General features: G+C 40.8%; 1 protein-coding gene across 2 annotated transcripts in view; it reads left to right on the top strand.

Moving 5' to 3' along the window:
- nup58 (nucleoporin 58) overlaps positions 1 to 14,431 on the top strand; it is a 65,113-nt gene that overhangs the window by 8,252 nt on the left and 42,430 nt on the right. For both annotated transcript variants that reach the window (XM_043691975.2, XM_043691976.2), the window contains exons 2-5: positions 546 to 688; positions 5,998 to 6,036; positions 6,219 to 6,362; positions 9,199 to 9,333. In XM_043691975.2, the coding sequence (XP_043547910.1) occupies positions 546 to 688; positions 5,998 to 6,036; positions 6,219 to 6,362; positions 9,199 to 9,333 (461 nt within the window). The remainder of the gene's footprint in view (positions 1 to 545; positions 689 to 5,997; positions 6,037 to 6,218; positions 6,363 to 9,198; positions 9,334 to 14,431) is intronic.

A 14,431-nucleotide genomic window follows, 5' to 3' on the forward strand; every position in this document is an offset into this window, starting at 1 on the left:
GTGTGGAGTTTGCACGTTCTCCCCGTGTCTGCGTGGGTTTCCTCCGGGTGCTCCGGTTTCCTCCCACAGTCCAAAAAAGATGTGCAGGGTCAGGTGAATTGGCCATGCTAAATTGCCCGTAGTGTTAGGTAAGGGGTAAATGTAGGGGTATGGGTGGGTTTCGCTTCGGCGGGTCGGTGTTGACTTGTTGGGCCGAAGGGCCTGTTTCCACACTGTAATGTAATCTAATCTAATAATGTAATGTAATCTAATCTAATCTAATAATCCCAAACTAAACTAATCACACCTGTCTGCTCCTGGTCCATATTCCTCCACACCTATCCTACTCAACATTTGAAACTTTTTGAAACTTTTTTCTTGTCTTGCACCATTTTATATTTATAAGTTAGTCTTGAAATATAACGATGGCTAAAGAGTATACGTTAATGCTTTATATAATTGTCATCCAGAAAATATTATGAAACATATAAGTACAATATGAAATGTATGGCTAGTCGTAAGATTGACCTTCTGATGGCTAACATTTACCCCCTATCTTATTGCAGCAATCCTGGAACCACAGGGGGATTTAATTTTGGAAATCTTGGTACCACAGCCACAACCACAACTGCAACATTTGGGGGCCTTGGGAGTGGACTGTTTGGGCAGAAACAAACTACTGGATTCTCATTTGGAGTTACCTCAACAGGTGAATTAAAATTTTTTATTGTTGCTTTAGCCCCCAGTTTGTATTCCTGTTCTTCATGTGTGACCTTTTTACCACCAAAACAGGATGGACAATGTTGCTAAGGTGGAAAATGCATGATACAGCAGTAACAAATGTTCATGCTTGTAAATGGATTTTATTCAAAAATGAATCTGGGAACCTTTGCTGACTGAATTTGTTTATCCTCTTGCTCTATCCATTATTATTTGCCTTTAAACTGTCTAATCTCATTCAATACCTAATATCAATTTTACTTGAATTTTTCCACAGCTGGATGGTTTGTAAGGAAGAGTGTTTGAAGCCAGGACATATCATCATTCCAAGAGGAAATAAGTAGATAGAACATCACAGATTTAAAAATTGCATATCCTGGACAAAAGTTTCAGATGTAGGCAAATCCCATTTTATGACCTGAGAACTTTCAGCCATGTACAAGGTCCAGTCTATCCTCATAATTGAAGTGCCTCATTCCTGGAACTGCTCTTGTAAACACTGTCTGCACTCTCTCAGATGCAAGTATTTGCTAAATAGTGGCACCCAGAATTGTACACAGTAATCTAGCTGAGGTCTAACCAATATCTTGTATAAGTTCTTGTACTTGCTCTTGTACTTCATGCCTTTATTTATGAATCTTAGAATAATGTGTGCTTTCTTAGCAGTTCTCTATGTATCCTGCCACCTTAAATGGTTTATGAACTTATAAACCCATGTTTTTCTGCTCCTGTTGTCAAGCTGTGCCTCTGACTTTGCATATTCTTTGTATCAAAGTGTATCACCTCTCACTTGTCTGCATTGAATTTCATTTGACATCTATCCTTCCCTCCATCATGTTCATGTACTTTTGAAATTCTACACTGTCCTCTTCTCATTTTACAGTTCTCCCAATATTTGCGTTGTCTGCAGGTTTTGAAATTGTCCCCTTCACACTGAGATCCAGATAATTTCTGTTCATCCGGAAAAGCAAAAGTCCCAATGAGAACTCCACTACAGACCACCTTTCAGCCAAAAAATACCCCATGAACTGTTACTCTGCTTTCTATACCTCAGACAATCTTGGATCCACGTTGCTCCTGTTCTGTTTATTCCACGATTTATAAGGTTCATCACAAGTTTGTAGTATAGCACTGTATTTAGCACCTTTTCAAAATCCATCTAGTACTTTCCTCCACATCAATCCTCTCTTGTTGTCTCAAATAAAAGGACCAGCAAATCATTTGGACAGGATTTTCTCTTTAAATCGATGCTGACTGTCCTGAATTAATCCACACTTTGTATGTGACTATTAATTCAACCGTGAATAACTATTCCTAGAAGTCTCACCTCTGCTGAAGTTAAACTCAGGCCCAGCTATTACAGACCAATTTTTAGAACCTTTTCATGAACATGAAATAATGTTTTCAATTTTCCAAACCTCCTATGACACGCCCAAATTTAGAGAAGATTGAAACATAATTGCCAGCATCTTTTGCAGTTGCCACACTTGCTACTTTTCAATATTCTTGTGCCTTATCGACTTTAAGTACCAACATCTTATCCAATGCTGCTGCCTCATCTGTTTTAAACCCTTCTAGTGACAATCTTGAGTATCATCCTCTGTCATCATGGCCTGGGCTGAATCTGCCTCATAGGTAAAGATGAATGCAAAATAGTAACCTCAGCTAAGTCCTCTTTTTGATCCCTAATCAGCCTACTCCTCCTTTTGCCACCCTTTTACTGTTGATGTACTTATAATGTCTTTTTATGCTAGCTGACAATCTTTTTATTTTGTAATCCCTCTTTGCTTCTTGTATCTTGTTTTTTAAACTCCCTTGTGTATTCAGCCTAATTCTCAACAGTATTTGCTGTTGGACACCAATCATAAACACCTGTTTCTTTTTTCTTCAATTTAATTTCAATCTTGTTTGTAATCCAGGAAGCTTTGGATTTATTTGTCTTTTTCCTTTTGAGGAACATATCTTGACTCTGCCAGACTGTCTCCTCTTTGAAGGTAGCCCATTGTTCAGTGACTGATTTTTTTCCACTAACCTTTGGTTCCAGTTCCTAATTTCTTCTCGCTTAATGGAAGGCCATTCTCTTTATTATTCTTGCTCTGAATTGACCAATGTCATTTTCCATGATCATCTGAAACTTTATAATACAATTTTTTCTTTCACTGTGCTAACTTAGAAACTTGTTTTTCAAAATTACTGGAGTTGAAACATAGCTCCGAATAGCAGCTGCTCAACAACAATTAACTTGTAACTTTGCTATGTTGTGACCCTTTGTCTTTTATTCTCCTCCTCATGCTGTTTTACTCAGCCTGCCCTACCTCCCACTCTCGCATTTAGCTGCTGATGACTGTCTGCAAATCCTCCTCCTTCTCCTGCAAAGGTACTGCAGATTCTGCAATTCTAAACAAAAAAAAACTAAGTACCAAAACATTCAGCAACTCTGGCAGCTTCTGTCTGGAGAGCAATGTGGGGTTAATGCTTCAGGTAGATAACTTTTCATCTAAGCTTTTTAGTTCCCACTTTTTCACTGAGAACAGGTGTTTGGAATCAATAGTTGTATGGGAAGGAATAAAAATGCCGATCTTTATTTTCTGAAGTTCAGGGAATATGGCTACAGAGGAGAAAGCAGGCTGTCATGGCTGGGGACATTTTCAAAATGCTGAAAAGAGGGTACGGTCAGTTTATGATTATGTTGGAAGTAGTAGAGGGCTGAATTTCCAACTGTGGAGGCAGAAGGGGTAAAAGATGAGGACAATAGCACCGGATGGTGGTCATAGGAAAATAGTTGGAAACAGTCTAGCACAACGGTAGAGAATCAGTACGACATTGCTGAAGCACTAGTGTCCAAATTAGTATTATCCGAGCAAATACAAGAGATTTGGGAAGAGGGAAGCAAGGCTTTGACCTGAGTCACAGAGGTCTACAGGACAGAAAAAGGCCCTTCGGCCCATCAATTCTGCGTCTAAAACAAATATCTGACCATTCCAATTCCATTTTCCAGCACTTGGCCCATAGCCATGTATATTTGCTATGCTAAGGCATACATCTAAATATGATATGGGGGTGCTGGACTGGGGTGGACAAAATCATACCATTTATATTACCTTTTCATAGCTCTACCTATAAATTCAGTGTCTGTCTGCTTCTCTCTCACACCGCTTGACAAAAGGGACTGTGGTCCGAAAGCTTGTGATTTCAAATAAACCTATTTGACTGTAACCTGGTGTTGTCTGACTTCTGACTATGTCTAAATACTTTTTAAGTGTTATGAAGGTTTCTATCTCTACCATCCTTTGCTGGCAGTGAATTCCATATTCCCTCTAAACCTCCTGTCTCTTAATTCTACGCCCCCTGTCCATTGATCCCTCTTCCAAGGAGAAGAGTTAGTGCCTGACTATACATTTCATAATTTTACATATCTCAATCATGTGCCTCCTCAGTCTTCTCTGTTCCAAGGAAAATAACTCTAGTGTATTCAATCTCTCTTCATTACTAAAACTCTAAAGCCCTGGCAGTATCTTGGTAAATCTCTACACCCTCTCCAGTGCAATCCCAACCCTCCTTTTATGTGGATTCCAGGGCTGCCTACAATATTCTAGCTGTTGCCTAACCAACATTTTAAATGCTTCCAGCATCACCTCCCTGCTCTTGAACTCTTTTACCTGAGCTATTTAAGGCAAATAACCCATATGTTGCTTTGACCACTTTATCTACCTGTCCCGCTACCTTCAGGGATAAGAGTGCGTGCACATCAAGGCTCCTGATCCTCAGCGCTTCCCAGACTCTGACCATTCATCATGTTTGTATATGAATAGATGAAGCACCTCTGTTTTTTGTCCAAGTTGCAAATATCCATTGAATTCTCTTTGTAGTCCACACATTCGGTCTTCTTCTTTGATTCTCTGAAATATTTGATTTGACCTGGCTTCAGTTACTAGACCTTGTAATGCATTTTGTATTATGGTAGCTCTGTCCACTTGACGACAAGTTCGTCTGACTGCCCCATTATGTTTTAATGCTAATCCTAGATGTATGGTCCCAAGTTCCTGTGGATTTCTGAAAAGCTACATAAGCCTGTAACTTTTTTATTCCTTAAGTATTGCAACCACAATTTTTAGAATTTGCATAATAACTAAATCTTTTTTTCTAATGATTTTACATTTTACCATTCCCATAACTTAAGTGTTATTACTATAATGGAGTTAAAAATCTCACAACACCAGGTTATAGTCCAACAGGTTTATTTGGAAGCACTAGCTTTCAGAGCACTGCTCCTTCATCAGGTGGTTGTCTTACGATAAGATCGTAAGACACAGAATTTATAGCAAAGGTTTACAGTGTGATGTAACTGAAATTATATATTGAAAAAGACCTGGGTCGTTTGTTAAATCTCTCATCTTTTAGAATGGTTTCAGTTGTTTCATATGTAAATTCTGAAACTTTCTTAGAGTTACATTCTCAAGTGAACTTTAACAATAGGTTCCATGTTGGCCCAGATAATGCATTGAAGGTGCGAGGTGCCCTGTGTGAGGCTCTCTGTGCCCCAGTGTTCAGACTGGTTCTAATCTTTTTTTTAAAAAAAAGGATTTACAGAACCTGACATGGATTCATGCAGTTTTTGAGCGAAATAAAATGTAATTCTGCAAGTACAAATTCGCCCCACAAATTTGTGTGTGGGGGGGGGGTGGCAGAGACGTGCGAGTGTAAAGGGGTATAAGTGTGACAGGTTGAGTGTGGGAATGTATGTGTGAGAGGGTCTGCGTGAGTGTATGGGTCTGTAGAAGTGGGTGTGTGCGTACAGTGGGGTCACCTGTAGTGTGATATGAACCCAAGGTCCTGGTTGAGGCCATTCCCATGGGTACTGAACTTGGCTATCGGTCTCTGCTCACCACTTTGCATTGTTGTCTATCCTGAAGTCCGCCTTGGAGGATGGTCACCTGAAGGTCCTGGACTGCTGATGTGTACACCCCAGGCCAACACCGGCACCTCCAAATCATGACTACTATAATGGAGATAACTAAATCTGAACACATGTATTTTGCTGAAGTAAAATCAATATCTTGAACAAATATTTGTTTCCACCTTGTGAATTGCTTTCATCTTGTTGAAAGAAAAGCATAACTGGATAATTCAGACTTAAAATAATTACAGAGCGATAGAAATTGAAGGACCTCATGTTCCATTCCGGGCCTGTGTTTGAATTCTGTTCTGTCTGGTTGACAGTGTATTGACTTTAGTGTCTTATGATTATGGAGAATCAAAACTTTGCCATTTATATTGTGGCCTTTTTTTAAATTGCAGGGACGACAACAACGGCAGCAACAACAGGGCTAACTTTGGGTAAGTTTTTTTGATCAATTAATGAAGTGTTAAGCTGGTTAACAAATTATTTTAGTAAACATCTTCCTAGTCTTTCTTTTAAACATGGTTTAGTTTGTCTTCTGGTCATCCTAATAATTTTTTGCATTGTAACATTATCTGTTATATTTGAATTTGGTCTTGACTCAATTCTTTTTTTTTAGGAACTCCTGCAACAACAGCATTAGCTGGTTTTAGTTTAGGATTCAACAAACCAGCAGGTTCAGCAACACCTTTTGCGATGCCTATTGCACCTTCTACCACTGGAGGATTGTGCCTTTCATCTGCACTGCCAACATCTACAACAAGTAAGCTTTGGTGTTCATGCTTCCTGGTCATAGAGTCATATAGCATGACCCTTCACTCCAACTAGATAATGCTCACCATGTTCTCAAACTAAACTAGTCTCCCCTGCCTGTGTTTGGCCCATATTCCTCCAATATTGTTCTAATCATATGCTTATCCTAATGTCTTTTAAATGTTGTAACTGTACCTGCATCCACCACTTCCTCTGGCAGTTCATTCCACACACTAACCATTCTGTGTAAAAATATTATCTTTAATGTCCTTTTTTTTAAAAAAAGAATTTCTTCTCTCACTTTAAAGATATGCCACCTAGTTTTGACACCCCCCCCCACCCCAAGAAAAGGCCTTTGCTATTCACCTTATGTATGCTTCTCATGACCTTATCAACTCCAGTGAAAAAAGTCCCAGCCTATTCTTATAACTCAAACCCTGTGTTCCCAACAAATTCCTAGTAAATCTTTTCTAAACCCTCTTGAGTTTAATAATATCCTTCCTATAACAGGGAGTCCAGAACTGCTCACAGTACTCCAGAAGAGGTCTCACTATTGTCTTGTACAACCCCAACACCTATACTCCAAGGTCTGAGCGATGAAGGCAAGCATGCTTAATGCCTTCTCAACCATCTTATCTATCTCTGCAAATTTCAAACAATTATGTACCTAAATCCCTAGGTCTCTCTCTTCTACAACACTACCCAGAACCTTACCATTAATTGTATAAGTCCTGCCCTTGTTTGTTTAATTGAAATGTAATACCTCACCTTTCCAAATTAAACTCCATCTGCCACTCCACAGCCATTGATGCAATTTATCAAGATCTATTTTTTGTAATCTTAACCTTTTTTTTTAGATTAGATTAGATTACTTAGTGTGGAAACAGGCCCTTCGGCCCAACAAGTCCACACCGACCTGCCAAAGCGCAACCCACCCATTCCCCTACATTTACCCCTTTACCTAACATTACGGGCAATTTAGCATGGCCAATTCACCTAATCTGCACATCTTTGGACTGTGGGAGGAAACCGGAGCACCCGGAGGAAACCCACGCAGACACGGGGAGAACGTGCAAACTCCACGCAGTCAGTTGCCTGAGTCGGGAATTGAACCCGGGTCTCTGGTGCTGTGAGGCTGCAGTGCTAGCCACTGTGCCACCGTGCCTTCTTCACTGTCAACTATACCAGCAATTTTAGTGTCATCTGCAAATTAACTAAGCATGCCTCCTATATTCTCATCCAAATCATTTATATAAATAATAAAACTAAAGTGGGCCCAATACTGCTGGTAGGTGTTCAGTCTGAAAAACAACTCTCCACCAGCACCCTCTGTCTCCTACTGTAAAGTCAACTTGATATCCAGTTTGCAAGCTCTCCAAGTCCATGTAATCTAACTTTACTAGTTAGTCTACATGCAGAACCTTATCAAAGGCTTTACTAAAGTCCATGTAAACAACACCTACTATTCTGCCCTCCTCAATCTTTTTGGTTACTTCATCAAAAAACTCAAACCAAGTTTGTGAGGCACAATTTCCCTCGCACAAAACCATGCTGACTAGCCCTAATTCCTTGCCTGTCCAAATGCATGTAAATCTTATCTTTCGGAATCACCACCAATTACTTACCCACAACAATGTCAGACTCTCGGGTCTATATTTCTCAGGCTTTTCTTTACAGCTTTTCTCAAAATAAAGACAAAATATTAGCCACTCTCCAGTCCTCTGGTACCTCACCTGTGGTTGTAGATTAATACAGATTTCTGCTAGGGGCCCCATTATTTCCTCCCTAACTTCCCACAACATCATGGGATGCACTAGATCAGGTCCCAGAAATGTGTCCATCTTTATTTTCTGAGACCTCCAGCATTTACTTTTCTGTAATGTGAACTGTTTTCAAAATATTTCCCTGAGTTCTCTAGCTTTCATTTCTTTATCCAAGGAAAAACTGATGTGAAATATTCATTTAATACCTCTCTTACCTACTGAGGATCAACACAAAGACAGCCTCGTTGGTCTTTAGGGGTCATTCCACTTAAGTTTTCAATTTATTTATGCTGTTTCTCTTGTTACACCCTCCTTTCCTGAGCCTGAAAGGCTGTTTTGAGAAAATTTTTTTTTTCCCTTTAACAGTCACCATCTTGCAATTTAGTGGGATTTTCACTAAATCAAAGGCATGTTAAGATCTTCCCTATAGTACATTGAGACCCAGAGGAAGTGTCAACCCACAAGCATGCATTGCATTTACCCTGGAAGTTTGAACTTTAAGTTTCCCAGGTACCTTCTCAGAATATCTTTAAGACTGACTATAGTATCCTAAATTTGATGAGGTATTTGTCCTATCCTTCTCCCACAGTCAATCTCTGGGACAAAACAAGGAGTAACAGCAGGAATTGTATGAGAAATCCTCAAAAAAAAACACTGATCCCACTTCCTATCCAGACTATGCTCATATCACTTCCTGCGCCCTCTGATGGAACTTGCTCCAACCGTGTTGCTCTTTTCCCAACCATAACACCTGCACCCCAGCATTTTTTAACACCTGACCTCCCATTTGCACTCTGTAACTTCCAATCTCTCACTGCTGCTCAATTGTCTCCTCTGTGTCTCTGGCATTTCGTCCCTCCCCTAACCTTATTACAATGTTTGCACCCTCTCCTGACCCCATGTGGTTCTATCCTCACCTGATTCACATCCCCATTCCATTATGTACCTCTGATGATACTGAAGCCACAATTCAGTCAGCTATGGCTATATTGAGTCACTGAGCCAGTTAGAGGGCCCAAATGGTCTACTCTTGCTCCTTTATTTATGTTTGCATGTAATTTACCAATAACTGGTTCTGCGCAGGCTCTACAGGATTTGCGTTAAATTTGGGTGGAGCACCCACATCCACTGCATCAGTGCCAACAGGCTTAACATTGGGAGGAGCTTTGACTGGTTTAAGTGGCAGCCTCTTTCAGGGTGCAAGCACTTCCACTGCAGGTCAGTATGCTATTACAGCACTTTCAAGATTTTGTATGTGAGTGTATGCATGTTTGTTATCAAATATGATTTGTAGCTGAAAATATGAATTTTTAGAAACTTCTACAGCCATTTTCAACTTTGTTCACTTCATTGAATGGAATTTAAAGTTAATTTACATTGTTTAGTAATTTGTTTGAAAAAATGTGATAGTTAAAGCAACATTGCTGCAGTTTTGTTAAATATTTCATGCTGTCTGTTAATTCTCAGATGCTTGTTCATATTTCAAATTCATTTGGTGATATGAAATCAGTCAGGTGGTTATAGAGTCATAGTCATAGAGATGTACAGCATTGAAACAGACCCTTCGGTCCAACTCTTCCATGCCGACCAGATATCCCAACCCAATCTAGTCCCACCTGCCAGCACCCGGCCCATATCCCTCCAAATCCTTCCTATTCATATACCCATCCAGATGGCTTTTGAATGTTGCAAATGTACTAGCCTCCACCATTTCCTCTGGCAGCTCATTCCATACACGTTTGATGGAAGAAGTGCTTCTGCAGGTCTTGAGCATATTATAGGGTATTGAAGTCATCTCTGATTTTTGGGCTTCCATCTCAGCCAGTGTTAAAATGGAAATTATGCAAATCACACACTCTGCGTTTAAAAAAGAATTGCCCCTTAGGTCCCTTTTATATCTTTTCCCCCTCACCCTAAACCTATGCTTTCTAATTCTGGAAAAACCCCACCCCAGGGAACAAACTTTGTCTATTTACCTTATCTGTGCCCCTCATTTTATAAACCTCTGAGGTCACCCCTTAGCCTTCGTCGCTCCAGGGAAAACAGCCCCAGCTTATTCAACCTCTCCCTATAGCTCAAATCCTCCAACCCTGGCAACATCCTTGTAAATCTTTTCTGAACTCTTTCAAATTTCACAACATCCTGACACTCCAGTATCACCCGCAGAAAAAAGCATGAGTTTTCCATATTCGATGGAGCAGTCCGCTTGGGAAGCATCATGGAGAAACGACCTCCCCGCAGCCTTGTCCACAACTGCGAGCTGTGTTAAATTAAGTTGCAAATATGCCTGTTGTCTAGAGCCAGCAACAAGATCAGTCTGAACTGGAATTGAGAGAATGATCTTGAGACAATACCTCTTGGCCCTACTTGGATCTGAGTTTGATTGTTCCACCTAAAGAACCTGTTAGCCCAGTAGTGAATGTCACCGATAATGTTGTAGAAGAGCTCATGTGGGCGGCCCACCGGACAGTATAAGCATTACTATTCAAGAATGATCAGATATTGAAACTGGGAACGGAGAACTCGTCAAACAAGGACGAAATTGAGACCGATAGCATAACATCGGAGATGAATACATATACAGAAGGAGTTGTTATCGAACTGGTATAAGGCAAAACATCTGTCCGAGAGGTTGTGATCCATTGTCCTTTCGGTCAGTTGTTCTGCACTAAATGTGACTGTGAGCCTATTTAAGATCCATCTGACCAAAGTACGTCAAATAATCAACATTCGGACAAAATGAATGTTGGTTTGATCACTGAGCCGGAAGGTTCATTTTTAGATGTTTTGTCAGCATACTAGGAGACCTCTTCGGTGAGCCTCCAAAGGAAGCACTGGTGGTATAACCCACTTTCTATTTTTATGTTTGAGTTTCCTTGGGTTGGTGATGTCATTTCCTGTGGTGACATCCTTTCCTATGCTGTCATTTCCTGTTCTTTTTCTCAGGGGTGGTAAATGGGATCCAAGTCAATGTGTTTGTTGATAGAGTTCCGATTGGAATGCCATGCTTTTAGGAATTCTCGTGCGTGTCTCTGTTTGGCTTGTCCGTGGATGGATGTGTTGTCCCAGTCAAGGTGGTGTCCTTCCTCATCCAAATGTAAGGATACAAGTGAGAGTGGGTCATGTCTTTTTGTGGCTAGTTGATGTTCATGTATCCTGGTGGCTAGTTTTGTACCTGTTGTCCAATGCAGTGTTTGTTACAGTTCTTGCAAGGTATTTTGTAGAGGACATTAGTTTTGCTGGTTCAGCAAATCATCCCAATATCCACAAACGAAACTGCATTAGAACAATATTTCAATGAGCCACCACACTCTGCAGCACAGAGGAACTATGCAGAACAGGAAAATCACCCATTCTGTGTGTTCAAAAAGAACAGGTACCCAATGAACACAGTCTACTGATTTTCTGAGCAACAAACCCAAACAAGCAGACAAAACCCGTCCAGAAACCCTAGCCATTCTCCCCTATATCAAAGACATCTCGGAAATGACTGCCAGACTACTCAGACCCTTGGTATCATGGTAGCCCACTAACACACTAAAACAGCAGCTAATGAACTTGAAAGACCCAATACAGACAACCAGCAAAACTAATGTCATCTACAAAATAGCTTGCAAGGATTGTAACAAACAATATATTGGACAACAGGCACAAAACTAGCCACCAGGATACATGAACATCAACTAGCCACAAAAAGACATGACCCACTCTCACTTGTATCCTTACATTTGGATGAGGAAGGACACCACTTTGACTGGGACAACACATCCATCCTAGGACAAGCCAAACAGAGACACGCACGAGAATTCCTAGAAGCATGGCATTCCAACCGGAAATCTATCAACAAACACATTGACTTGGATCCCATTTACCACCCCCTGAGAAAGATAACAGGAAATGACATCACCATAGGAAAGGATGTCACCACAAGAAATGACATCACCAACCCAAGGAAACTCAAACATAAAAATAGAAAGTGGGCTATATCACCAGTGCTTCCTTTGGAGGCTCACTGAAGATGTCTCTTAGTATGATGACAAAATGTCTAAAAACGAACCTTCCAGCTCCGCGAGCAAACCTACATCCAGAACCTCAACATGAACTAGAAATCTTCTCAAAATTTGCTAATTCAAACAAAATCTTCATTCTACAAGAAAGCAGGCGAGTACCACATAATCTCCTGCCATTATGCTAAATGCAAACGTTTAAAAACCCTCTCCAGCAGGAAACTTTCTATGCAGCACGTGTGACCAACAGTTCACAACCCAAGCTGACCTGCCCAACACTAGAGGCATCAACATCCCAGTCTATGTAATGAAAATCACATCAAAGCAGCACTCAAGGTCAGGGGTAAACCGGGAAGAAGTGATCGAGTACAGTTACCAGAAAAAGTATCATCCCTGAGGGAATTAGACAAGAGATTTGCAAGGTGCGGTTTCATTATTAAGGAGATCGCTAGCATCCTCAAAACCAAAACACCAAAGCAAATCTCTGATAAAAGCAGAAACCTTGTGAACACCCCAACAGAGATTCAAATCCCGTATAATGCAAATGTAGCGGAGAATTTGCACGAATCTGAGGCAGAGCGTGCTCTTGATAATTCCGAGGAATCAAGCCCGCACCAAAGATCTCATCATAGACCGCCAGCTTTGAACTCAAAGCAGAGGGACGTAGATGACCGATTGAAACAAGCTGAAGATTGTTTGGGCATGAGGAATGACCCGGACGTTCTGGCCCTAGGCAGTGGACTAATGGAAAACATAACTGACGTACCCATGAACAGTGGAGATCAACCAAAAAAACAGAAAAGGTCTCTGAGATCAAACAAAAAGAGACACAGACTGACAATAATACCAGTGCGAGAAAGAGACGGGAGGTAGATTCAACTATGCAACTTTGGCCTTCACAGACAACATAGTCTTTTTCTGAGTGACTCTCATACCGCTATGGGAAGGAATCTAAAACTGCTCCAATCATATTGTGATCATACGGACTTTAATATCAACATTTCAAAGACAAAAGGCTTCCGTTTTACATTTTAAGAGGAAAACCTTCCTATCCAATTTCTTTGACAATTGGAAGCTTCGTGATGACCTTATACCCCCAAGAGAAACCGTGAAATACCTGGGTGCCCTTATCAACCCATGTGCAGGTGTGTCAGAAGGCCAGTGGCATGAGAAGCTTAAGACCTTGGTAGGTGGATCGTAGGCAGCATCTCTCCGACCAAAACAATGCCTCGAGATCTTGAAAACTCGTGTCATACCCAAACTGTGTGTATTTTCATTTGATCCTTTCCAAGGTATCTCAGAACACACTCACAAGACTGGATCAGATAATACGCAATGTCACGAAAGAGTTCCTACATCTTCTGCCTCATACCAACGATGGAATCCTGTATTCTAGCAACAAGAATGGCGATGCTAATTCACTTGTTAAATTTAAATCTGAGAGAAATAATGTTTTTTTTCAAACAATGCTATCAACTGATATGGGCCCAAGGCAGGCATTTGGAATTTGGCTGCAGATCAGCCATGACCATACCAAATGGCGGAGCAGACTCAAGAGGCTGAATGACCTACTCCTGTTCCTGTGTTCCTAATATCCTGTCCTCGAGCAGAAATTTCCATTTGATAGGAAAAGGGTTACTGCCACAAGCTCTGATATCAAGCCCGTATTCCTCTCCCTGGCTTCCATCCGAGTCTGAAATCGGCCTCATGCTGTATTTAACTATTTCTGTACCACACAAAATGCTGATTTCTATCCACCAGCTTGACTCATTTCTGTCCTGCTTCAGCTAACCTTTTGTGTCGCACATCCATTTTGTTATTAGCTCATCAATTCATTGATTTGTCTGGCCATATCTCCTCTTCCACTCTTCCTGAATTGAAATCAGAAAATACAGAATTCTACTGCCTGTATCCTCATTTCACATCTTCACCTTCAAGCCCACGGTCACTGACTTGCACTGGCTCTTACATGGACAGCACCTTGATTTTAATTTTTTTTTAATTGTTATTTTCAAATATCCACCATGACCACAATTCTTTCCTTTTTCCTGCCCGACAGACCTTTAGACATCTATGCACTTCTTCAATTCTCTTGTAATCTTGTGCATTGTCACATTTTAGTTGCATCATCACTGGCTATTTCCTCACTGCTTCTCTGTGCTTCCTAATGTAGATTAACGTGTCTTGTTTGATAATACTCCCTGTGAGGAGAAAGTGAGGACTGCAGATGCTGGAGATCAAAGCTGAAAATGTGTTGCTGGAAAAGCGCAGCAGGTCAGGCAGCATCCAGGGAACAGGAGAATCGACGT

Source organism: Chiloscyllium plagiosum, unplaced genomic scaffold (genome assembly GCF_037043375.1).
Source record: "Chiloscyllium plagiosum isolate Xiang-an unplaced genomic scaffold, Cpla_swu_hap1 HiC_scaffold_6, whole genome shotgun sequence".
Taxonomy (NCBI): domain Eukaryota; kingdom Metazoa; phylum Chordata; class Chondrichthyes; order Orectolobiformes; family Hemiscylliidae; genus Chiloscyllium; species Chiloscyllium plagiosum.